Source organism: Astyanax mexicanus, chromosome 4, assembly GCF_023375975.1.
Source record: "Astyanax mexicanus isolate ESR-SI-001 chromosome 4, AstMex3_surface, whole genome shotgun sequence".
Taxonomy (NCBI): Eukaryota; Metazoa; Chordata; class Actinopteri; order Characiformes; family Acestrorhamphidae; genus Astyanax; species Astyanax mexicanus.
In genome coordinates, this window is record NC_064411.1 from 3,765,649 (window position 1) to 3,789,028 (window position 23,380).

At 36.2% G+C, this 23,380-nt stretch overlaps 3 protein-coding genes and 1 pseudogene across 11 annotated transcripts in view; 1 reads left to right on the forward strand and 3 right to left on the reverse strand.

Moving 5' to 3' along the window:
• Positions 1-13,325, reverse strand: part of LOC125801306 (zinc finger protein 239-like) — a 69,022-nt pseudogene extending 55,697 nt beyond the window's left edge.
• The window catches only part of LOC125801423 (zinc finger protein 239-like), a 124,471-nt gene extending 101,237 nt beyond the window's left edge, over positions 1-23,234 (forward strand). For 2 of the 7 annotated variants that reach the window (XM_049478145.1, XM_049478146.1), the window contains exon 2: positions 21,148-23,234. In XM_049478145.1, coding sequence (XP_049334102.1) covers positions 21,294-22,172 — 879 coding nt within the window. In that variant the 5' untranslated portion in view covers positions 21,148-21,293 and the 3' untranslated portion in view covers positions 22,173-23,234. Of the gene's footprint in view, positions 1-18,374; positions 18,425-19,087; positions 19,645-20,463; positions 20,568-20,845; positions 21,037-21,147 lie in introns of those variants that run through there. The other 5 variants (XM_049478144.1, XM_049478143.1, XM_049478147.1 and 2 more) reach the window with 5 other exon arrangements.
• The window catches only part of LOC125801347 (zinc finger protein 271-like), a 773,213-nt gene that overhangs the window by 702,851 nt on the left and 46,982 nt on the right, over positions 1-23,380 (reverse strand). The gene's annotated exons all lie outside the window — the stretch shown is intronic.
• LOC125801401 (gastrula zinc finger protein XlCGF7.1-like) overlaps positions 8,109-23,380 on the reverse strand; it is a 129,786-nt gene continuing 114,514 nt past the window's right edge. The window contains exons 1-2 of one of the 3 annotated variants that reach the window (XM_049478076.1): positions 13,299-13,335; positions 8,109-11,644 (exon numbers count right to left, since the gene is read on the reverse strand). In XM_049478076.1, coding sequence (XP_049334033.1) covers positions 10,584-11,486 — 903 coding nt within the window. In that variant the 5' untranslated portion in view covers positions 11,487-11,644; positions 13,299-13,335 and the 3' untranslated portion in view covers positions 8,109-10,583. Of the gene's footprint in view, positions 11,645-13,224; positions 13,271-13,298; positions 13,336-23,380 lie in introns of those variants that run through there. The other 2 variants (XM_049478077.1, XM_049478075.1) reach the window with 2 other exon arrangements.

Sequence of the window (23,380 nt, forward strand, 5' to 3'; positions counted from 1 at the left end):
ATGTGGCTTCTGTCTCAGGCAGGGTTCCATATTGATGTACTGGGCTTTCTTGGGTTACTTTTGCTTGAACTTCAGAATTACTGTTTGTGGCTATATTATTTTACCTGCCACTTTAATTTTCTGTAGTGTGCTATTTTACTAAGAAATTATATTTCTGACTTTATTCAGTTCCCAAGATTTTTATAAAGCCTTGATTTCTAGATTTGAATAGAAGTGCTTTAAGAATTGGGAGAAGTGGAATGTGATTATTTTTCTCTGTATCAATCGTTCCATTACAGACAATAATATTATCAATATTAATAAACACAGATGTTATGCTTTGCTTTGTCCACGTTATTATAGCAAGTAAATCCAAACAATGCTTTTCATTTACTTTTCAATATTTTCAATATGTATTTATGCATATACAATGCCAAGCAGATTGCTTTTCACAATTATCAACAATACATCTATTTCCTTAAACAATTTATCAAGCCTCACACATTGTTTTTCTTGTTCAAAAAATGGCTTACATGATGAATAGTGAAAGTTCAATTTTGTGGATTGTAAAGTGTCTACATTTCTTATTTTAAAGTTAGGATTGAGTTTGTCTTAAAAGCTAAAACTTTTACAATATTGCTGAAAGTAATTGCTCATCTGCATAGTGGTTGTTTTAAAACCAAACTTTAGAAAGATAAACAGTTTAAAAAATGCTCTATGTCTATAAAATAATGATTGGTCAAAAATTTTAGTAATAGTGGTGAGGGATGAAAAAGGTAATAGGTTTAAAAAAGATAAAAAGTATAAAATAATTATTGGGCAAATAATGGTGGTAATAATGATCATCTATTCACATCTCCCCCTTTTTCTGAAACAGAATTTCTGTTTCAGAGAACTTAACGCAAAATTGCTTCACCCTCTTACTGTCCATTGAGCTGGCGTACCCTGCCCAGGCCTCCACCGACACACACCCCATCACTCCATTCATCCACTCACTCTCCCCCTGGGCTGCGCTTCCCTTCCACGATGTTTTCTCCGTTTTCTGTTAAAATGCATGTGGTGGTCAGATCGAGACTGTGCCTGCCTTAGGTTGTCCCGTTGTAGTACGTTGGGATCTTACCCGTCTTTGGCTAACCAGCCTATCCCACTGAACCACACACAGCGTAGCAGCACTGTTTAATCAACATTCAGTGCTGTAGTGTTCCTGCAGGGCATGGTTAGGGAGCACAAACCCAGGTATGTCACACTGTCATAAACTCACACTCTGGTGTTTACCGTGAAAGCCTGTGCAAGGCACCAAGTACCCATGGTTTATTATTCGTTATTATTGTATACATATTTCATTTATTACCATCATTATCACCTTTTCTCTCCCACTTAATTTAGCTTAAATTATTTGCTTTGATGACACTGCTCTGGACTAGACCCAAAAGAGTGCATGTCAATGAATAATTATTCAGATTTGGCATCTGTACCTTAAAGGTGTACCACAAGGTTAAATTTTGGTCCAGTTTTATTTAATATATATATACATAAATTATATTGCTGGCTCTGCTTCTCAGATTGCAAACCTTACCATTATGCAGATGAAACAAGTTTATATTGCTTAGCTGATTTTGTTCATGCTACAGCCAGAAAATTATGGATTTGTTTTATAGGTGACATTGTAAAAGCATGAAAACTAAATTTATGCTGTTTTCCAGATCTCTTTCTAGTCTAATTTAATACCGTAAAGCAAAGAAAGTAAAGCAAGTTCTTCGTTGCAGAAAGTAAAGCGTATTGAAAGCAAAATAGAAAGCTCAATACATTTGATTATGTCTCCTTATCAGAAAAATACCAAATTCCCTGTAGCTTGAAATAGATGCAACACTGCGTTTCCTTAAAAATAATAATAATAATAATAAAAATAAGGTCTGTCCTCACTGTTTTCTGAAATCTACTATCGCTCTTAAGATAATCAAAATATCAGCATAGACGGATATACATGAGATCATAGAGAAATTAGATATTACATCTGTCTTATATAAGTCTCATTCAGCTAGGACTGAACTGAGATTAGTCTGAATAAGAAACGAATAGTACGATAATTGACTAAATCACCTGATAGAAAAAGCTGTGTTTGGAATGGCTCACTCCTTAACTCATTCACTATTCACTATGTAGCATTTTCTATTTATTGAACTGATTATTTAAAAATCAAATAATAAACCATGTTTATGTGGAATTTCTAGCATACATCTTCTGTACAATATCATTATAATATAATGTAATTAATAGGGAACTATATGGGGAAAAATGTACTGCTCAGTTTTTACAAAGCACTGCAAAAATGGCCAATGCAAATTGCTTAGTATTTCTGCAATAGGAAACGATTCCGACACCGCCACACACCTTCATTATTTCCATTATTAGATTTGCTTATAGAATATAGAGTTAGACATATGTCCCTGTTAGGTTAGGGCCCCCAAGATATAGTCCACTACCCAAAAAGCCAATTATGTTCCTCAATTCTGACTCCCCCTTTTCTTTTTCTTTTTTCCTTTTTTATTTGTTTTGCTAATCAACCCCATAATCCCTTTATTAAATTCTCTAAATTCTCTAATTATCTATCCAGTCACACACCATTATTCAACAACTTAATTATTAATATTAACACTTCCCCAACCTTGCTTACATTAAAGTATACTTCACTCATGATTGGGTATTCACATTTTCACATTTTCATTTTAGAACTGTCTTCTAACGTATGCATATGTATATTATATTATATTTCTATTTCACATTAGTCACCGTCATAATAGATGTCATTGCACTTTACTCTGTTAATTATTTAATTATTTATGACCATTAGTAACATCTACTGCACTGCTCCGTTTACAGATAGATCCTAACCTTGTATAGTTAGGTTTTGTATATCCTTATAGTTTCTTATATATATATATCTATCTACCCATACAAAAGCCTTTTCCCCCTGTTCACCTCTGTCCCCCATTTTCACTGTGTATTACTCTATTTCCCTACTGAACTGATGGTCTATTTTCTATGATATCTCACAAGTGTTAATTCACAAATAACCAACCTCTCAGTCTAAAACCAATAGGCCGAACCAACTCCACCTACTTCACCTTGGACTCCTCCCCTGCAGTGGGACTCATCCATTCCTATTTCGTTGACACACAAGAGTTCGTACACTCAACCAATCACACCGCTCACAGGAGCTCCGCTCACACACAGTTTCACACACACTCCAACACATACGCACACACTTCTGTCTTACACACACTGTCTAATTCGCTGCCATACACTTTCTCACTCACTGCCACACACACATTCTTTCTCTCCGCCACACAAGATACACATTTTCTGTTTCTCTCTCAGGAAAACTGGACACGCACACTTTCACACTCACAGGCACACTTTTAATCCCTGTAACAGACACTCGTAGACCCTTTTCTTTTTCTCTCTGTCAGTCGCACATACACAATCACAAAGTCAGACACACTCAGTCCCTGGAATAAGCACACATACACATGCATACACTCTCACAATTATTGGCCACAGACTCACTTCCCTCAAACTTATAGTTTATACTGCTATGTATACCCCTTTTTATTTGTTTTCTTCTACCCCAGACAAGACACGAATAAGCCATGCACACAAGCAGTGGGTCGCTGCTCACCCGCGAGATACCGCTCCCGGTCCGCCTTCAATTACACCTAAGGACCCCGTTCACACTTTTAAGCTACTCATTTATGTTAAACTAACACCCATATGGTCCCAGTCACGCTTCTTAAAGCCCGCAACTTTTAACATGAAACGCCCAATATATTAACCCGATCTTTTGTCAATTATTTCTATCTGTATTAATAACAAATCATTAATCTATGGGAATACAGCCCCCTGCCTGGCAAGGCACACCTGTTATCCAATGCTAGAATTGTCATCATTTAAGAACAAATCCTTACAACCACCGTATCATACCAGAACTATTATTTATACAACTAGTAGAAGTTCATAATAGTTACAGCGCCTACTAATAATACCAAATGTCTAGAGCAGCAACAGTATCTGCTTATATTATTATTATTAGTATTATATATTTTATTTATTCATTTATTTACTTTTTATGATATTTTATTTTATTCGTTTTTTATTTGTTTTTGTTATTTTCTGAACCTCATGTGTGTACTTTTTATGATATTTTATTTTATTTGTTTTTTATTTGTTTTTGTTATTTTCTGAACCAATTTACGAGCGGATCAATCTCGAGGTAGGCTTACACCTGGCAGTTATCCGAACATCTCGTCAGAAGTCGGGGGGGCACGCCAGCTCCCAATCCTCAAAATCACCCTTTGTCTCAACTCACCTATATATACAAATAACAAGTAAAATACATTGGTATGCTACCTGCTTCCCTCCGGACAGCAGCCAGAGCGCCGCTCCACTCAAATTTGAAATAGCCAATATGCAGAATTTGATGAAACAGGCTCTGCTTACCTGTGTTTTTAAGTTCGGCCGTGAGTGGATCAGTGCCGGATGCTGTCCTTCGTCAGACTCGTTCAGAGGTCGGGGTCACCAAATTGTTGTAAAAATGAAAAATGTGAGGTGGGCTACCCCCACCTCTCGTCCGGGGTACAACTCCCCTGCGTGTTCGTTTGATAGAGAGAGTCAGACAGGTGGAGTGAAGCTGAAAGCAAACCAAGTATTTATTACAAACTGAATATTCAGGAGAACCAACACATGAAAGACCGTCTAACAGCCACCCAGCATAAGTTCTGACCCCCCTCTTATCTGACTCCATGTTTTATACCCCAAATGACGTGAAACCTGCTGATGAGGCGTTGCTAACGATTAGCTCATGTTAATATGCATAATTTCACGTGTTAGTACTCAAGTTTCACGTGTCTGACCGGACCACTAATGTTTGGCCTGTGTGAGTGTGCGTCACCCCCCTCTTTGAAGAAGAAGTTTTAGGGAGGCACTTGCTCACCAAGGCCGCTTTGAACTAAGGCCTCTTCTGTAGCAATTTAGCCCCGTACCGAGCGTACCAGTCGAATTGATGACCGTTAGTTAGGGTCATGCAGTAAACAAAAAATACTTCAAGCCTGAGCTACATCTCATATGTTATATGTTAATGTGTTAGTAAATGTATCATGTGGGTTAATTTGTCATATAATAGAGTCTGTGTTAGTCACATGCCTGATCAAACAATGTTTATCTATATGTGTAAATAATATATATTGTGAGTATTGGTTAATCTTTTATATAAATGCGTGTAAAATACACTGTGAGTAATAAAGATGATCAAATACAATGTGAGTATTGGTTATGCATATAAAATACAAGGTTTCACACAGTGATTATGTAAATATAGATACTAAGATAAGTAATCATAATTGAAAGATATTTGTCAATACACTCAAGGTAAAATAAACAGTTAGTCTTCATTAGCTAACATTAACTACTTTATTTGAGTGTAGAATGTTTTAGCTAGCTAGGTTAGCTAATGTTAACTACTTTTTTTCAGAGTGGAATGATTGTTAGCTAGGTTAGCTAATGTTAACTAATTTATTTCAGTGTGGAATGATTTTAGTTAGCTAGGTTAGCTAATGTTAACTACTTTATTTCAGTGTAGAATGTTTTAGCTAGCTACGTTAGCTAATGTTAACTACTTTATTTCAGTGTGGAATGTTTTAGCTAGCTAGGTTATCTAACGTTAACTACTTTATTTGAGTGTGCAATGTTTTAGCTAGCTAGGTTAGCTAATGTTAACTACTTTTTTTCATAGTGGAATGATTGTTAGCTAGGTTAGCTAATGTTAACTACTTTTTTCAGAGTGGAATGATTGTTAGCTAGGTTAACTAATGTTAACTACTTTATTTCAGTGTGGAATGTTTTAGTTAGCTAGGTTAGCTAATGTTATCTACTTTATTTCAGTGTCGAATGTTTTAGCTAGGTTAGCTAATGTTAACTACTTTATTTCAGTGTCGAATGTTTTAGCTAGCTAGGTTAGCTAATGTTAACTACTTTATTTGAGTGTGGAATGTTTTAGCTAGCTAGGTTAGCTAATGTTAACTACTTTATTTCAGAGTGAAATGATTGTTAGCTAGGTTAGCTAATGTTAACTACTTTTTTTCAGAGTGAAATGATTGTTAGCTAGGTTAGCTAATGTTAACTACTTTTTTCAGAGTGGAATGTTTTAGTTAGCTAGGTTAGCTAATGTTAACTACTTCATTTCAGTGTGGAATGTGTTAGTTAGCTAGGTTAGCTAATGTTAACTACTTCATTTCAGTGTGGAATGATTTTAGTTAGCTAGGTTAGCTAATGTTAACTACTTTATTTCAGTGTCGAATGTTTTAGCTAGCTAGGTTACCTGATGTTATCTACTTTATTTCAGTGTCGAATGTTTTAGCTAGGTTAGCTAATGTTAACTACTTTATTTCAGTGTGTAATGTTTCAGCTAGCAACTTTAGGTAATTTGAACTACTTTATTTCAGTGTGGAATCTTTATAGCTAGCTAGGTTAGCTAATATTAACTATTTTATTTCAGTGTGTAATGTTTCAGCTAGCAACTTTAGGTAATTTGAACTACTTTATTTCAGTGTGGAATCTTTATAGCTAGTTAGGTTAGCTAATATTAACTATTTTATTTCAGTGTGGAATGTTTTAGCTAGCTAGGTTAGCTAATATTAATTACTTTATTTTAACTTTATTTCAAAGTGAAAAGATTTAGCTAGCTACATTAGCTAATGTTAACTACTTTGTTTCAGTGTGTAATGTTTTAGCTAGCTACTTTAGGTCATTTTAACTACTTTATTTCAGTGTGGGATGTTTTAGCTAGCTACTTTAGGTAATTTTAACTACTTTGTTTACATGTGGAATGTTTTAGCTAGCTAGATTAGCTAACGTTAACTACTTTATTTCAGAGTGGAAAGATTAAGCCAGCTAGGTTAGCTAATGTTAACTACTTTATTTCAGTGGAATATTTTAGTTATCTACTTTAGCTAACGTTATCTACTTTTTTTCAGTTTGGAATGTCTTAGTTAGCTAATGTTAAAGTGGACATGAAACACTTCAATATTTAATATAATTCGCAAGATGAGTTTTTACTCTAACAAATTTCATTAGTTTAACAGTTGTCAGTAAAACTGAATTAAAATAATAAGCAATCTAAACGTCATTTTTTTCAGTAAGTGTAGCGCCATCTTGTCCCAGCACTGAAAGTGACGTCTCGAGGTTGGTTCTCCAACGCCTAACATATAAATAACTATTAGCCTACACTGGTTCCTTAATGGATAATAAAAGCCAAACCAAAAATAGATGCAAAGAGGGCACCTTTGTATTGCCCCTGGGTGTAGCAATACTGGGTGTAGTATAATTTTATAGGGTTAGCCGCAATGCTAGGGTTAGTAGCAAGCATTTTCTACTCGAAGACTATGGAGGAGAGGGTTGTTGAGTCAGGAGCATTAATTTAGTCGTTCGCTGGACAAATAAGCTGAAGTCCAAGGCTTTTTTCCTCCTTTTTAATTTTAACTCTGAACAGCTGGGATGTACAGACCGTCCGACTGGAGTTACTATAAAAGCAGCAGCTGTGAGCTGCACGGAATGAGCCAAACGACACACAGCTGATAACAGATAACAAAGCTAGCATTAGCTACTTAGCCTGCTAAGTTAGTTAGCTAAATAGCTAATGATAGCCTTGTTAAGATAGCTAGCCAATGCTAGCTTACACTAGCTAAATGAAGCTAGCTACCCAGCAAGCCTTTTAACTTTAAACAGTTTATCAACAATCAGTCTTAATGAACTCTGGACTTTACATGCTAAATATTTAAATGTATATAAACAGGCTAGTTAATGGGATGGCAATACCTGCTGTTGATGGGCTGCAGGGGTTCTGCATGGACCTCACACAGAGAGAGAATAAACACCTCCAAAAATTCTTGCTCTCAGACAAGCATCTGAAAAGTTCTGCTCAGGGTTCTGCAGGGAAGATCTCTGAGCAAATGGTCCACGTTAGCTTCCTGACAGCAAATACACTCGGTTGCAGTCGGCACGGCAGTGCAGTGACCGCATCTGCTCTTGGTAAAGTTAGTGTTATGAACACGAAATGATGACCAATGAGTCAGAGCTTAGAATTTAAAATGTATGAAAGTTCACTGGAAAAAGCATAGTTTCAGCATTACATATATATATAAATATATATTAGAAAAGAATAAAAGTACATCAACGAGTGAACACATAGTGTAATAAAATCGTGATAGATCAACACATTCACAACCCAGAGAGAGAGAGGGAGCCCTCCAGACTTAATCCAAGCAGCATGATGTTGTTCAGCTCTGTGTCCTTCATGAACACAGCAGACAGTCCTTGTGTTCCAAACAATCCTTATGTGCCCTAAAGTCTGTGAGAAGATGAAACAGAGGAAAAGAGTGGATGGAAATATCTTCTGGCCTGTGTGCGACTTTACGGCGTGTAGAACAGGCAAGCGCTGGATATCTGAGGAGAGGTTCCCAGCACTTCACTCAGATAGCTTGTTGTCTCCTAGTTCATATGCACTGGTCCCAGAACAGCAGAACAGCAGTGAAGCTTCTCTGCCACTCAGGGCCACGTTCTCCTCACAGCTCTCATTGTTGATGAAAACACTCTGACCTTCCTGATTTCTGAAAAAGTACAAACAACCTTCAAAGCCCTGCGTCATTGTGACAGTTAAAAAGAAAGCAGTTTTTAAATAAATTATTAAGTGAACAGAAAAAGTAATAACTGTATATATAAATGTATAAAACATTTAAAAATAAGAGTGTGCAGGTGTGGTTATCTCCAATCACACCCTTCACCAAATAATAACATAAAACAGGCTCAGGATGGATAGGTTCCAGGTCACAGAAAGGTTATCAACCATATAGTGAGAAAACACGAGATTGCAGATCTTGCAATATAAAAGCATTTTATTGAAACACACACGAGTAAATATTAGGGGTATGAATCTCTCAGTGTTTCGATTTGATTTGATTCCGATTTTTGGGGTCAAGGTTCGATTCAGAAACAATTTTCGATTCTAGAATGATTTATCAATTCAAATGGCCTATAAATTTTGTTTAAATTATGTGAGAAGATAAAAAGATGAAAGGACAATTTAAACAAACAGAACATTTATTTCAAACAATAAACTTAGGTTCCTTACTGTATAAAATATTTTTGCAATATAGTGACAGTGCCACAATAATGAATGATTAATTTCTAGCATGGTTGACTAATCCTGTATTCATTTCTAAAAGGAAGACATTGTTAAAACTGGAAAAAAACCTCAAACAGCCACAAGGTCAAGAGTGGAACGTTAGATAGGCTATAATTATGTAACAAGCAGAGAAGATACTAAATACACTAGCTTTTAGCATGCACACCCCTCTGTTGCCTAACTGGGAGTTCACCTACTGTCGCGCAGAGCTTTTTAACAGTTAAAGAGCTCCGCAGGGACAGTTAAAAAGCTCAGCGCGACAGTAGCTTCACCCAAAAAACACGTTTTTTTGGAAAATGAGAATCGATTCTGAATCGTTCAATGTTAGCTCCAATCGATTTTTTCCTGCACCCCTAGTAAATATAGATGTGAAGCAATGCAAGGATAATAGTTGGTACTGGATAAAAACAATCAATGAACTAAATCAATTGGATATTCTTAGTAACTTTGGAGATTAAAAAGTCTTAAGCAAGATACAATATCTAATAAGAAAAAGAGTAAAAAACTTGAGTTAAACATTAACCAAATATCCCTCTATGGTAACAGAGAGAACAACAGCAGGGGCAATAAATGAGCCAGCAACTTTACTGCGCTATACAGGTCTGGAGGGGGTTGATTTCAGTATGAGAACTACGGCTGGAGCGTTTTATTAAACCTCTGGAAAAGATTTTGTTGGCCTCTCTGTGGGGTCTGAATGCTCCACCTGGCACAGTGTCGTCTCTCTGTGGCTCTGGGTCACACTTTTGGAAGCACACTCTCTCTCTGGAGTTCCTCAGGTGGTGTTTTCCCCTTATCCTTTCATATGGGTGGCCTGGCAGTTGATAGCATTAAAGTAAGCTATGCTAAGCTTGGGGAACTGAGGACGGCTTCCACAGAGGAAAAACAGAGATACTAGAAATTAATGGAAATAATTGAATCTGTATATACTAGAAAAGCGATTAAATGCATTCAAAACCTTTTAGGCATAAGCACTGAAGGTTTGATCCAAAATGCTTAGTTGCAGACTAAGAATCCTACTGTACTCCTAGCAACATCTACATTTTAAAGACTAAATTATGCTAACCTAACATCTGGTGCAAGCACTGGCAGTGCCCTCACTCGAACTTAAACAACCTTCCCTTCTTCAGAACTGAACTCCTACCGTAACTACCCTAAAAACTGAGCTGTGTCTCACGAAGAATGTCCTGGAATATCAAACATGCAAGAAAACATAACATTAAATTCAATAAACATCATCGCTGGATCAGATTCATTTTGCTGAACCTGTAAAATCCATTGTTAAATTCAGTTCATGTTTGTTTCTGGTGGAACGTGTCCCAAGTGACAAAGTGAAACATTTGTGTAGGATAAGGTGTTCTGTCTGAAAGATTTACGATTTGCGCTTTTTATTGCAGTGGAACAAATTTGGGATAGTTTTCTCTCCTGTGTGAATGCACTTGTGTTTTTTGAGTTTACTCTGTTGAGTAAAACTCCTCCCACAGTCTGAGCAGTAATAAGGTTTCTCTCCTGTGTGAATGCACTTGTGTTTTTTGAGTTTACTCTGTTGAGTAAAACTCCTCCCACAGTCTGAGCAGTAATAAGGTTTCTCTCCTATGTGAATGCGCTGGTGATTATTGAGAGTACTCTGTGTAGTAAAACTCTTCCCACAGTCTGAGCAGTAATACGGTTTCTCTCCGGTGTGAATGCGCTGGTGATTATTGAGATGACTCTGTTGATTAAAACTCTTCCCACAGTCTGAGCAGTAATACGGTTTCTCTCCTGTGTGAATGCGCTGGTGAATTTTGAGAGTACTCTGTTCAGTAAAACTCTTTCCACAGTCTAAGCAGTAATACGGTTTCTCTCCTGTGTGAATGCGCTGGTGATTATTGAGAGTACTCTGTTTAGTAAAACTCTTCCCACAGTCTGAGCAGTAATACGGTTTCTCTCCTGTGTGAATGCGCTGGTGATTATTGAGAGTACTCTGTTTAGTAAAACTCTTCCCACAGTCTGAGCAGTGATACGGTTTCTCTCCTGTGTGAATGCGCTGGTGTTTTTTGAGATTACTCTGTCTAGTAAAACTCTTACCACAGTCTGAGCAGTAATACGGTTTCTCTCCTGTGTGAATGCGCTGGTGATTTTTGAGATTACTCTGTTTAGTAAAACTCTTCCCACAGTCTGAGCAGTGATGTGGTTTCTCTCCTGTGTGAATGCGCTGGTGTTTTTTGAGATCACTCTGTTTAGTAAAACTCTTGACAGAGTGCTGATGTTTCTCCATGTTGGGACTTGGCTCCATCTGTCTGTGAAATGTAGCAAACAATTTCTGCGTTTTCAGGAGATTCTTCTGGACGGCTTGTACTTCACCTCTTTCAGCAGTTTAACATTGCTTTTTGTTAATTATCCTGGTTGTTGGTAGTGATGAATTTCTGGAGAAAACCAGGAATATTTTTATTTCTGGAAAAAACAAAAATGAATTAATTGTATATTAAAATAAAAGCAGGTCAATTATCCAAAAGTACCTAGATCAGTTTCACTATATGGACAAACAACTGGGACACCATAAAGGTTTCAGAACTTTTATTCTAACTCCATAGACATTATAATATATAGTTATATATAACTGTCAGCAGGCTGAATTTGTGTAGCAGAAACAATTCTACATACCGAATACAATGTTTTACTACTACATTAGTATCTCACTTTACACTATAATACATTATTCCATACTTCTACCACTCTACTATATTGACCTTGTAGGCTGGTTGCCAGAGACACAATGTACAACTTGCTTGTTATTTTGTTAAGTTTTCTCAATAATGGTCAAAAAAATATATAATTTATTAGTTTTTCAATATTTCAGAATGAGATGTTCTGACCTGAAGCACAAAAAGCTAAAAGTACAAGGACACAGACAAAACATTTACATTAAATTAAATGATAAAAGTTTCCACAAATATTAACCAAAGACAGTTATCCAAATCAATGCTTGAAAACCTGAGTTTTTACAGTTCTTGATAACAGTTCATTATTTTCTAACACATTATCTAACATTGATACGCACTCGTGAACTTGTTTTGTTTTTTTGTACATATATATATACACACACACACACATATACACTTTTCCACCAGAAAGTACAAAGCACACACAAAATAATTACAACCATGATCAATTTGTCCCTTTTAGCATGAAATATTTACTTTATTGTAGTCACGACTGAAACAAGACATTTCTTCTGTGTCTACAACTGATAAAACTGTGTGTAGCACAGCATAAAATAATATTAAAACAAAAACACAGTATCAGTAAAAGCTTTTACAAGCCCCAGACTAAAATGTATATTTCAGTTTGGGGCAATTTACTGCAAGCTAAGCTTACAAACAGCCATATTTTACACATAACATGATATATTTACACATTTAACCCAATCACTAATGCTAATCGCTGCTAGCTTCCGCCTGCTAGCCTTCAGCTTTAGCTGAATGAAGGCTAAAATGAATAACATTTTAACTCTCGTATTAACATTTTAAGCTCCTTACAAAACATAAATATTTATATTCTTTATCTGGTACTTATCTGAACTCACCGGAGCTTCTGCGGTAAAGCACAGAAGAACAGCACAAACTTTTAATTTTGTAGGTAAGTTAATGTTCTAGCCACCTTTAGCTAACCTGGCCAATGATATCTAGATAGTTAGCTAATCTAAACTAGCTGGCACTTCCAAACAATAAAATACTCTTAGCAGCCTGAATGTCTTAAACACATTAAATGTGTTGTTACATAGCCTAAATATGAAAAATCTGTCTGTAATGGTTAAATCTATCCTTTATAGTTAACTTTAGCTGTTAGGTGTGGTATTGGTAACAACACTGGGTCATTTTACAAGCTAATTTTGCTAATGCTAATGCTCCTGCCTCAGTGCTGGAAAAATCTGTAAATCTAAGCTTACTGTAAATAAACAGAAGTGCTTTACACCCAAATAAACAGTTTTCAGAAGAGAAATCTGTGTAGATTAACATCCAGCGCTCGCTCACCTTTAAAAGAGAGATAGAGAGATAGAGATAGAGAGAGAGAGAGAGAGAGAGAGAGAGAGAGAGAGAGATTCTACCTTCTGTAGTTCAGCTGATCCTTCTCTTCCTCCGGCGCTCCAGCTACAGACCCCGGAAGCTCAGCCTCATCCGGGTTATGTAGAGCCCCGCCCCCTCTCCCGCTATATCACATTATACCCCATCACCGCTAGAGGGAGCCCGCGAGGGAGTCCTCAATGCATGGAGCTGAATGGAGCTAAACAGCTAAAACTCTCATTTAAAACACTGTATAACTACTTCTCTGGGATTTTTCTTTAATTTTACAAAGTAGAACAAAGTATTTCACTAAAATAGGAAAGAAAACATACCCCTATATTTCTATTTTCTACAAATGTTTTTTATTCAGTAAATGTACTAGCATTCCTAGCATATGCTGGACTGATGCTGGAGTTACACACAGATCTTGTTTAAAAGGATTATAAATGCAGTTTAAAAGCTTTAATAATTATCTCTGCAGTGATAAAATAGTTGTAGTTGTGCTGCTTTGAGGAAATTAGTGCAATTTTATTCTATAAAATATCACACATTTAAACATTTTTAAACGTTTGATACTTTTTATAATAAAAATGTGTTTTTAAGCTTTTATACATTTAAGACTCTGTTGAGAGGCTGAGATTCAGAGCAGATTCTGAACTGAGTTTTTCCTCTATAGAGATTCTCTGATTGCTCCTTGCTCCTGTACAACTCCAAAAAATAGCACTTACTAATTGCTATGGAAAGATCAGTGCTGTTGTTAAAGTACCAATTCTGACATTGATTCTGGTAGAGTTTTTAAAAAAACATACTTTAAAATATTATGGTTACATTTTCTTTGCATTTACCTTCTTGATGTCCTGCAGGTTCTTGAAAAGGAGATCGTACTGCAGCAGATCTTGTTTGTTGCTCACCTTGTCTATAGAGCTGGGCGATTAATCGATTTTATCGATTAATTCGAATTTACAGTTAAGGACGGTTTCACCACCGACGCGCCCCTGTGAGCTCCTGTACCACAGGCTTAGCCCCGCCCCTCTCTCCCCCTCCCTCCCGCGCGCAGACCCCACACCTCCCTCCCTCCCTCCCGCACGCGCTCCCCACACACCGCACAACACAATACATGACAGCAGAGCTTGTGCCCAGAATTGGTTCGGTTTTGCCGCGTAGGACGTGGATAGACCAAACAGATCCTCACTGTGCGTTTAAAACCGATTGCTTCTAAACAAAGCAGCGCGACAAATTTATCTCTATACCTTAAACAGAAGCGTGTAGCGGAGTGGGAAAAGAAAAGTATTTCTCCCAGCCAAATGAACGCAGCAGCAGCACACCATCCAAAGTAAAACAAGCATTTATAGAACATTTTATAGAACACTGGCACTTATTTAAAAGATTTGTTTTGCAATTCAAGCCCAATGGGGAAAAGTCTTTGCTTAATAGCATATTAAATTGTGTTTTCTATTTTGTAAGTTTTATCAAAAAGGTCACCATTTTATTTTTTCTATTTGTTTTTTTTGAGGGAGGCTTTATTTATTTATTGTTTAAGTTTGAGAGTGCATTGTGTCAGTACCTAAAATATGTTGGAGAAAGCTTTCTAAAAGATACTGGACGTTCTCACTGTTTACAATAGGTTTTTTTTGTTTGTTTCTGGTTGCACTTTAACCACAAAGGGGACATTTAAGTGAAAACTAAATAAATAAACACTAGTTTTTAACCATTTTTATCATCTTCAATTTAATTTAAATTGATTTAAAAAGAAAATCTAATTAAAAAAAATTGTCTAAAGTCTTTCTATTTATGCATTCTGAAAGCTTTCCATAAATTGAGGTCATTCACAGCTCCTCCCTGTAAAATCCCTCTCTGACATCACAATGGACCATCCTGATTTCTGTATAGAAGGGTACTTCACACTTGTAAAAGCATTTTAAACTTCATATGCAAATTTCAATTTTTAAACTAATTATTTGTAAAAATAAAATGGATTTGTTTGAGTTTATTTGTTCATAGAATGATAAAAAAAACTTTTTTTTAACTTTTCCAAAATGAGTCCAGCAAGCATTCTCATTCTACTACAAAATATTAGCCAACTTTTACACAAAATGTTGTACATATTAAAGGAAGACGTTACTGATGTTATATCTGGTTCTGTGTAGAAATATGAGACAAACACCCCTGGTTGCTTAGGTCACTTAAAACTACCCAAAAAATAACACTTACCAAATTTTACTCAAAGGTCAGGACTATTGTTCTAATGGATCTTTGTTTCAAAGAAAGTGTGGAAAAGAAATGTCCCAATTTCTACTTGAACAATAGTTCTGACCTTTGAGTAAAATTGGTAAGTGCTATTTGTTGGGGTAGTTTTAACCCTCCTGTTCCCTTCAGATTTACTAACACCTTTTATGTTTGGGGTCAATTTCACCCCAGCTATTTCAAACTACCAAAATTATTATATATTAAGAACATTTTTACCCAAGTTTATGTCACATGCTATATTTGTTTGTTGACTCCTTGAATAGTCATTAAAAAAACATTTGTAATGAAAAAGATTTAATGTTCTCTTGAATAGTAACAAGTATTCTGTTTAGGGCCAATTTGACCACAGGAAAAAAACAAACGAGCAGAAATTCATGCTCAGTCACATGGGAGTCTGGATTGTAAAGAAGAAGATCCTACTTGTTCCATTCATCCCATATTGCTGAGCTTATTAAGCTCTCATCAGTCCTGCCTTGTTTCTGTGCTATTGAAGCGTAGGACACGGAGGAGACATGGACTGTGTTTAGAGACGTGCTGGATCTGTCTGCAGCCCAAACACCTGTTCTTTCTTCACCTTTTCACTTGTACTCTCCAAACTGAGCAACACAATGTAGACTTACATGTGGGATTAAATCCAAGTCTTTCTAACTATCCCTCTAAACACACACCTCCCTCTAAACGTATTATCTAAAGTAGTTTATCCTTTTAGATTGATGGTGTTCTGAAGAACTTAAATGCTGATTTTATGTTTGGACAGCGTATCTGCTGAGACCTGGAACTATTCTGATTACATTAGCAGCACTAAGCCTATCATCAGTGAGGAGACAGACCATAATAACTTTTCACTTTTGGAAGGTAGTCTGTTTTCTATTGGTTGAGAGACAAAAAGAGGGTCTACAGTAAAGGGCTCATTCTCATCAGAGGAGGATTCATTATAATCAGGATCCTCTCTAAAGTCCTCCTTTTTCTCAGACACATTCTCCTCTATGTCTCTGTCATGGTGAAAGAGATGTGAGAAATCCTCACTGAGAGAAAACCTTTTCTTAGACGTCATTTTCAGTAGAGAGAGAGAGAGAGCAGAAAGAGAGAGAGACAGAACACACAGAGAACTGGTTTAGAAGCTGCTGTGAAACATTTTATATCTCTGCATTTCCACTATGTTGTGAGAACTATCAATATGTTTGTAGGAACAATATATTCCTCCACAGAATGAGAAATATCAAGTTCTCATGAGAAGTCGTCAAAATTATACTATTGATCAATTGAAAGCTCACCTTATTCGGTTCATTTTCAGCAATCAGAATTTATTATTTAATTTTAAATTAAATATGGACTACATGATTTTATAATATTTTTTACCAACATAACTAATCAAATTAATTAATTAATTAATTAAATAATAATTTGTTTTTTTTTTACTTGTAATTACTTGGTGTAAAGAACTCTTACATATTAAAAAATCCTGAAGATTTCTTATTTCTAATGGATCTTTGTATCGAAGAAAGTGTTGAAAAGAAATGTCACAATTGTTAACAATTGTAAAAATAGAGCTGATCTTTGAGTAAAATTTGGTAAGTGTTATTTGTTGGGGTAGTTTTTTAGTGACTCAAGCAACCAGAGGTGTTTGTCTCATATTTCTACACAAAACCAGATATAATCTGGACAAAGTATTCTCCAACACCAGTAACTTCTTCCTTTAATATGTACAAAAAATAGTGTAAAAATCGGCTAATATTTTGTAGCAGAATGAGAATTCTTGCTGAACTCATTTTGGAAAGTCAAAAATGTTTTTATCATCCTATTAACAAATAAACTATTGAACAAATCCTTTTTATTTTATAACTGTTAGTTTTAAACTGATATTTGAATATGAATTTTCAAATGCTTTTACAAGTGTGAAGTACCCTTCTATACAGAAATCAGGATGGTCCATTGTGATGTCAGAGAGTGATTTTACAGGGAGGAGCTGTGAATGACCTCAATTTATGGAAAGCTTTCAGAATAAATAAATAGTAAAACTTTAGACAAGGTGAGCAACAAACAAGATCTGCTGCAGTACGATCTCCTTTTCAAAAATCTGCAGGACATCAAGAAGGTAAATTCAAAGAAATTGTAACCATAATATTTTATATTTATTTATTTTTATTTTATTTAATTTAGATTTTAAAAAGTTTCTACTGGAATCAATGTTACAATTGGTGCTCTAAAAACGGCACTGATCTTTCCATAGTAATTAGTAAGTGCTATTTGTTGGAGTACAGGAGCAATCAGAGAATCTCTATAGAGGAAAAAACTCTCTTCAGAATCTGCTCTGAATCTCAGTCACTCAACTGAGTCTGGAATGTATAAAAACATACACATTTTTATTCTAAAAAGTATTAAACATGTATTACTTATTATTTTTAGCAAAATAATAATTTATAATTGTAAGATACTTTATAGAATAAAATTTTACTTATTTCCTAAAAACAGAACAACTACAACTATTTAATCACAGCAGAAATAATTATTAAAGCTTTTAAACTGCAGTTTTAATCCTATTAAACATGTTCTGTGTGTAACTCCAGCATCAGTAGCAGAAATGCTAGTAAATCTACTGAATAAAAAACATTACTTGTAGAAAATAGAAATATAGAGGCACGTTTTCTTTCCTATTTTAGTGAAATACTTTGTTCTACTTTAAAATTAAAGGAAAACCCCAGAGAAGTAGTTATACAGTGTTTTAAATGAGAGTTTTAGCTGTTTAGCTCCATTCAGCTCCATGCATTGAGGACTCCCTCGCGGGCTCCCTCTAGCGGTGATGGGGTATAATGTGATATAGCGGGGGAGGGGGCGGGGCTCTACATAACCCGGATGAGGCTGAGCTTCCGGGGTCTGTAGCTGGAGCGCCAGAGGAAGAGCAGGATCAGCTGAACTACAGAAGGTATGGAGAAGTTTCTCTCTCTCTCTCTCTCTCTCTCTCTCTCTCTCTCTCTCTCTCTCTCTCTCTCTCTCTCTCTCTCTCTCTCTCTCTCTCTCTCTCTCTCAAAGGCAAGTGAGCACTGGATGTTAATCTACACAGATTTCTCTCCTGAAAACTGTTTATTTGGGTGTTTAAAGCGCTTCTGTTTATTTACAGTAAACTTAGATTTACAGGTTTTTTTTCAGCACTGAGGCAGGAGCATTAGCATTAGCAACATTAGCTTGTAAAATGACCCAGTGTTGTTACCAATACCACACCTAACAACTAAAGTTAACTATAAAGGAAAGGATTAACCATTACAGACAGCTTGTACATTATCCTACCATCCTTAGACTATATAACAACAACTTATCACAAATGTTATGTGTTTAAGGCTTCTAGTGGTATATTATTGTTTGAAATTGCCTGCTAGCTTAGCTTATTTATCGAAATAGCATTGGTTAGGTTAGCTAAAGTTGGCTAGAACCTTCACTTACCTTCAAAATTAATGTACCCTTCTATCCAGTTGCTGTATTAAAAAAAAACTTATTTTATATTTTTCTCCATCGTTCGTGGTACATAAAATCACACAGCTTTTTATGCAGAGATTTAAAAAACGTGTTAGCAATAGTAAAATGTTTTATGATGTGATTTATTTTGTGAGAATAATGTTTAAGTGTTCTTCTACAGTGGGAGCTGACATGTTTCCTTAGCGCGACTGGCAGAGAGAAAAACTGTTTAATAGGCAGAACTGGCCCATAATAGGGGACCAAAGTAGCTGGTGTTAACTAGCTAGCTAATGTTGCCAGCGTTTCTTTTTTAACCAGTAGCTAACATTATCTAGCTAGCCAATGTTCCCAGTGTTTTTTAACCAAGTAGCTAATGTTCTCTAGCTAGCCAATGTTCACAGTGCTTTTTTTAACGAAGTATCTAATGTTACCTTGCTGGCTAATGTTGCCAATGTTTTTGTCCTGTCACCTAGTGTGGACTTTTTAAGAGGGATCTTGCAACACAGTAGAGATAGCAGCGAGTGTGGTGGCTGAGCTGTGAGAGCAGCTCTTAACAGAAGAGGAAAATACAGGCAGTTGCGTAGAAGATGCTTCTGCTACTTTTAAGTTGTATGTCTGGCTGCATTTTGGCTCCAGTGGAAACAATAAACGATAACAGAGTGACCAACAAGACACAAACCATATATAAATACTGTAAGTTAATCCTACACGTGACTGTTTCATAGGCAGTTGTACTAATCTCTTAGCTCTGTACTGTATTTAAAAAATGTTCTGTCTCTGTTTGCACTTCAAGCGTAGTCTTAATATGACTAATTATGGTTATGTATAGTTAAATTACAAGAGATTTAGGAGAAAATAACACAAACCATAGACTTAATATGACTGATTGTGGTTTGCACGTATTGTTTGCACTTTATAAGACCTAAAAAAATATTTTTATGTTATTCTTATTTTTATTTCTTATAGAATCAATGTAAGAGAAACCAGCCTGTTAAGTTTGCGTTATATGATTTTGTCAAATAAAACAAAAACTAGTTTTCAAGCTTTCAATTTTTCATTTTTGAAGTTTTCATTAGTTTTATTTTTAAATCTCTTTATTTTTAAAATTCTTTGTGAAAGAGAACGTTAGCCAATCTTATCCTGAGCTCTCTGCCTCGTCATCGACACACTCAATCTGTAAAACCCAAGGATTTATGTCTTTCGGTCCCTCGTCTGGAAAAAAGTAATATTATCTAAATATGGAAAAAGTTAAGAGTCAGGACAAGAATTCACTCTCTCTGAAGCAAATTCATTCCAAACTGCTGAAATACACTGAGCTCATATAGTAATTTTATTTTATTCACTAAACGTTTTGTTACATTTCCAGGACAACTAAGAGGAATTGATAATATTTAAGGTGGAAGTGCTAGAATGATTTACTGCTTTAGTAACATTTAGTTAGAGTTGATGAAATTTGGAGCTGCTGCTCTGAATCTGCTGGTGTAGAGCTTCTGCTGCTCTTTGGTTCTGCAGATGAAGTTGGGCTTCGACCAGATGCTATGATACGCCACCATTTACTAAATTGATTTAGTAAACAAATCAGTTAAGCCATTGATGTGGAGCTGCAGTCTTTCTGGGTAAAAAACACAATTACAATTACATTTCTCAGCAAATTTTCACTTGTGATCTACATAAAAAGGACTTTAGGAGTGCATATCACTGTTAGTCTGAAGCTAATGTGTTGGAAAATAATGTTATCTGGAGATGTAAAAAAGGAATGTTTTATAAATTAGTGTGAAGGAAAAAGCTTTGGACATCATTGGTTACGTGATCAATGTAGAATGATTTTGGCACAAGCCTCGAAGCTTCAGATTAAAGGGTGACATTTTTTTTTCTTCTTTCTTTACGTTCTCAGGATCTAGTGAGACCAGAAAAGAATCAAGACTGTTTGTCTAAACAGTGGGCAGTCTTTATAAAGGCAGTAAACAGGCGTCAGCCTGATTATTGCAAGTGGTAAAATGTGGGCTACCTCTAGTGGCTGGAGGACCACCAGCACCCCCTTTACACTAAGGACTTAGAAGTGGGAAAAATACTGAAACATTTGTGGTAATATGAAGATGTCTCAGATGTCAATATAGGCACCTCAGGCAGTTCTCTTCAGTTAATTGACCTGCTTTTATTGTAATATACAACTGCATTTCTCTTTGTGTTTTCCAGAAATGAAATTATTCTCCTGAACTTCATCACCAACAACCAGGATATTTAACTAAGAGCAATGTTAAACTGCTGAAAGAGTTGAAGAACAAGCCGTCCTGAAGAGCCTCCAGAACACGCAGACATTGTTTGATACATTTAACAGACAAATGAAGCCAAGTCCCAACATGGAGAAACATCAGCACTCTGTCAAGAGTTTTACTAAACAGAGTAATCTCAAAAAACACCAGCGCATTCACACAGGAGAGAAACTGTATCACTGCTCAGACTGTGGGAAGAGTTTTACTAAACAGAGTAATCTCAAAAACCACCAGCGCATTCACACAGGAGAGAAACCATATTGCTGCTCAGACTGTGGGAAGAGATTTACTGCAAAGAGTAATCTCAAAATTCACCAGCGCATTCACACAGGAGAGAAACCGTATCACTGCTCAGACTGTGGAAAGAGTTTTAATAAACAGAATGCTGTCAAACTGCATCAGCGCATTCACACAGGAGAGAAACCATATCACTGCTCAGACTGTGGGAAGAGTTTTAATCATCAGAGTAATCTCAAAATACATCAGCGCATTCACACAGGAGAGAAACCGTATCACTGCTCAGACTGTGGGAAGAGATTTACTTTACAGAGTACTCTCAATAATCACCAGCGCATTCACACAGGAGAGAAACCGTATTACTGCTCAGACTGTGGGAAGAGTTTTACTGAACAGAGTGCTCTCCAAAAACACCAGCGCATTCACACAGGAGAGAAACCGAATTACTGCTCAGACTGTGGGAAGAGTTTTACTCTACAGAGTACTCTCCAAATACACCAGCGCATTCACACTGGAGAGAAACCGTATTACTGCTCAGACTGTGGGAAGAGTTTTACTCAACAGAGTACTCTCCAAATACACCAGCGCATTCACACAGGAGAGAAACCGTATCACTGCTCAGACTGTGGGAAGAGTTTTGCTCAACAGAGTAATCTTCGAAAACACCAGCGCATTCACACAGGAGAGAAAACTCCATCTCAAATCAGTTAGAAGGCAATTAAAAGTGCAAATCGTAAGTCTTTCAGACAGAACACCTTATCCTACACAAATGTATTACTTGTGTCACTTGGGACACGTTCCACCAGAAAAAAACATGAACTGAATTTAATAATGGATTTTACAGGTTCAGCAAAATGAATCTCATCCAGCGATCATGTTTATTGAATTCCATGTTATGTTTTCTTATATGTTCGATATTCCAGGATATTCTTTGTGAGACAGAGCTGAGTTTTTAGGGTGGTTACGGTAGGAGTTCAGTTCTGAAGAATGGAAAAAACGTAGTCTTTAAAATTTAGATGTCATAGTGAGTAGGGTTCTTAGCTGGCAACTAAATGATTAGGACCAAACCTTCAGAGCTTATGATTTTAATGCTTTTAATCTCCTTTCTAGTATATGCAGATTTGATTATTTCTATTAATTTCTAGTATCTGTGTTTTTACTCTGTGGAAGCCGTACAAAGTTCCCCGAGCTTAGCATAGCTTAGCTTAATGCTATTTACTGCTAGACCCATCTGTATGAAAGAAGAAGTAAAAACACCACCTGAGGAACTCCAGAGAGAGTGCTCCCAAAAGTGAGACCCAGAGCCACAGAGAGATGACACTGTGCCGGGTACTGCCGTGTGGACCGGACGAGCATCCAGACTCTGCAGAGAGGCCAACTAAATCCTTTCCAGAGGTTAAATAAAACGCTCCAGCTGTAGTTCTCATACTAAAATCAACCCCCTACAGGCTTGTGTAGCGCAGTAAGGTTGCAGGCTCATTCATTCCCTTTGCTGGTGTTCTCATTTGTCTATGGTTCAGTTGTTCTGATTAAAGATCTGTTACCATAGAGGGATATTTGGTTGTTGTATTACTCAAGTTTTATGCTCTCTTATCTTTTCCTTATTGAATATTGTATGTTGCTTAAGGTTTTTAATCTCCAAAATGTACTAAGAATATCCAAATCATGTAGTTTCTTAATTGTTTTTATCCACTACAAACTATTATCTTGGTATTGCTTCACCTCTATATTTACTCATCTGTGTGTTTTAATAAACGGCTTTTATATTGCAGATCTGCATCTCATTGTGTTTTCTCAACATATGTTTGACATGAAACCTATAGGCCTGAGATTATCTCATGTTATTATTTGTTAAATACTCAAAGGCCCAACAGAGAAATCCAGTGTAAAATGGATTTGTGTTGAAGTGTAACATAAGT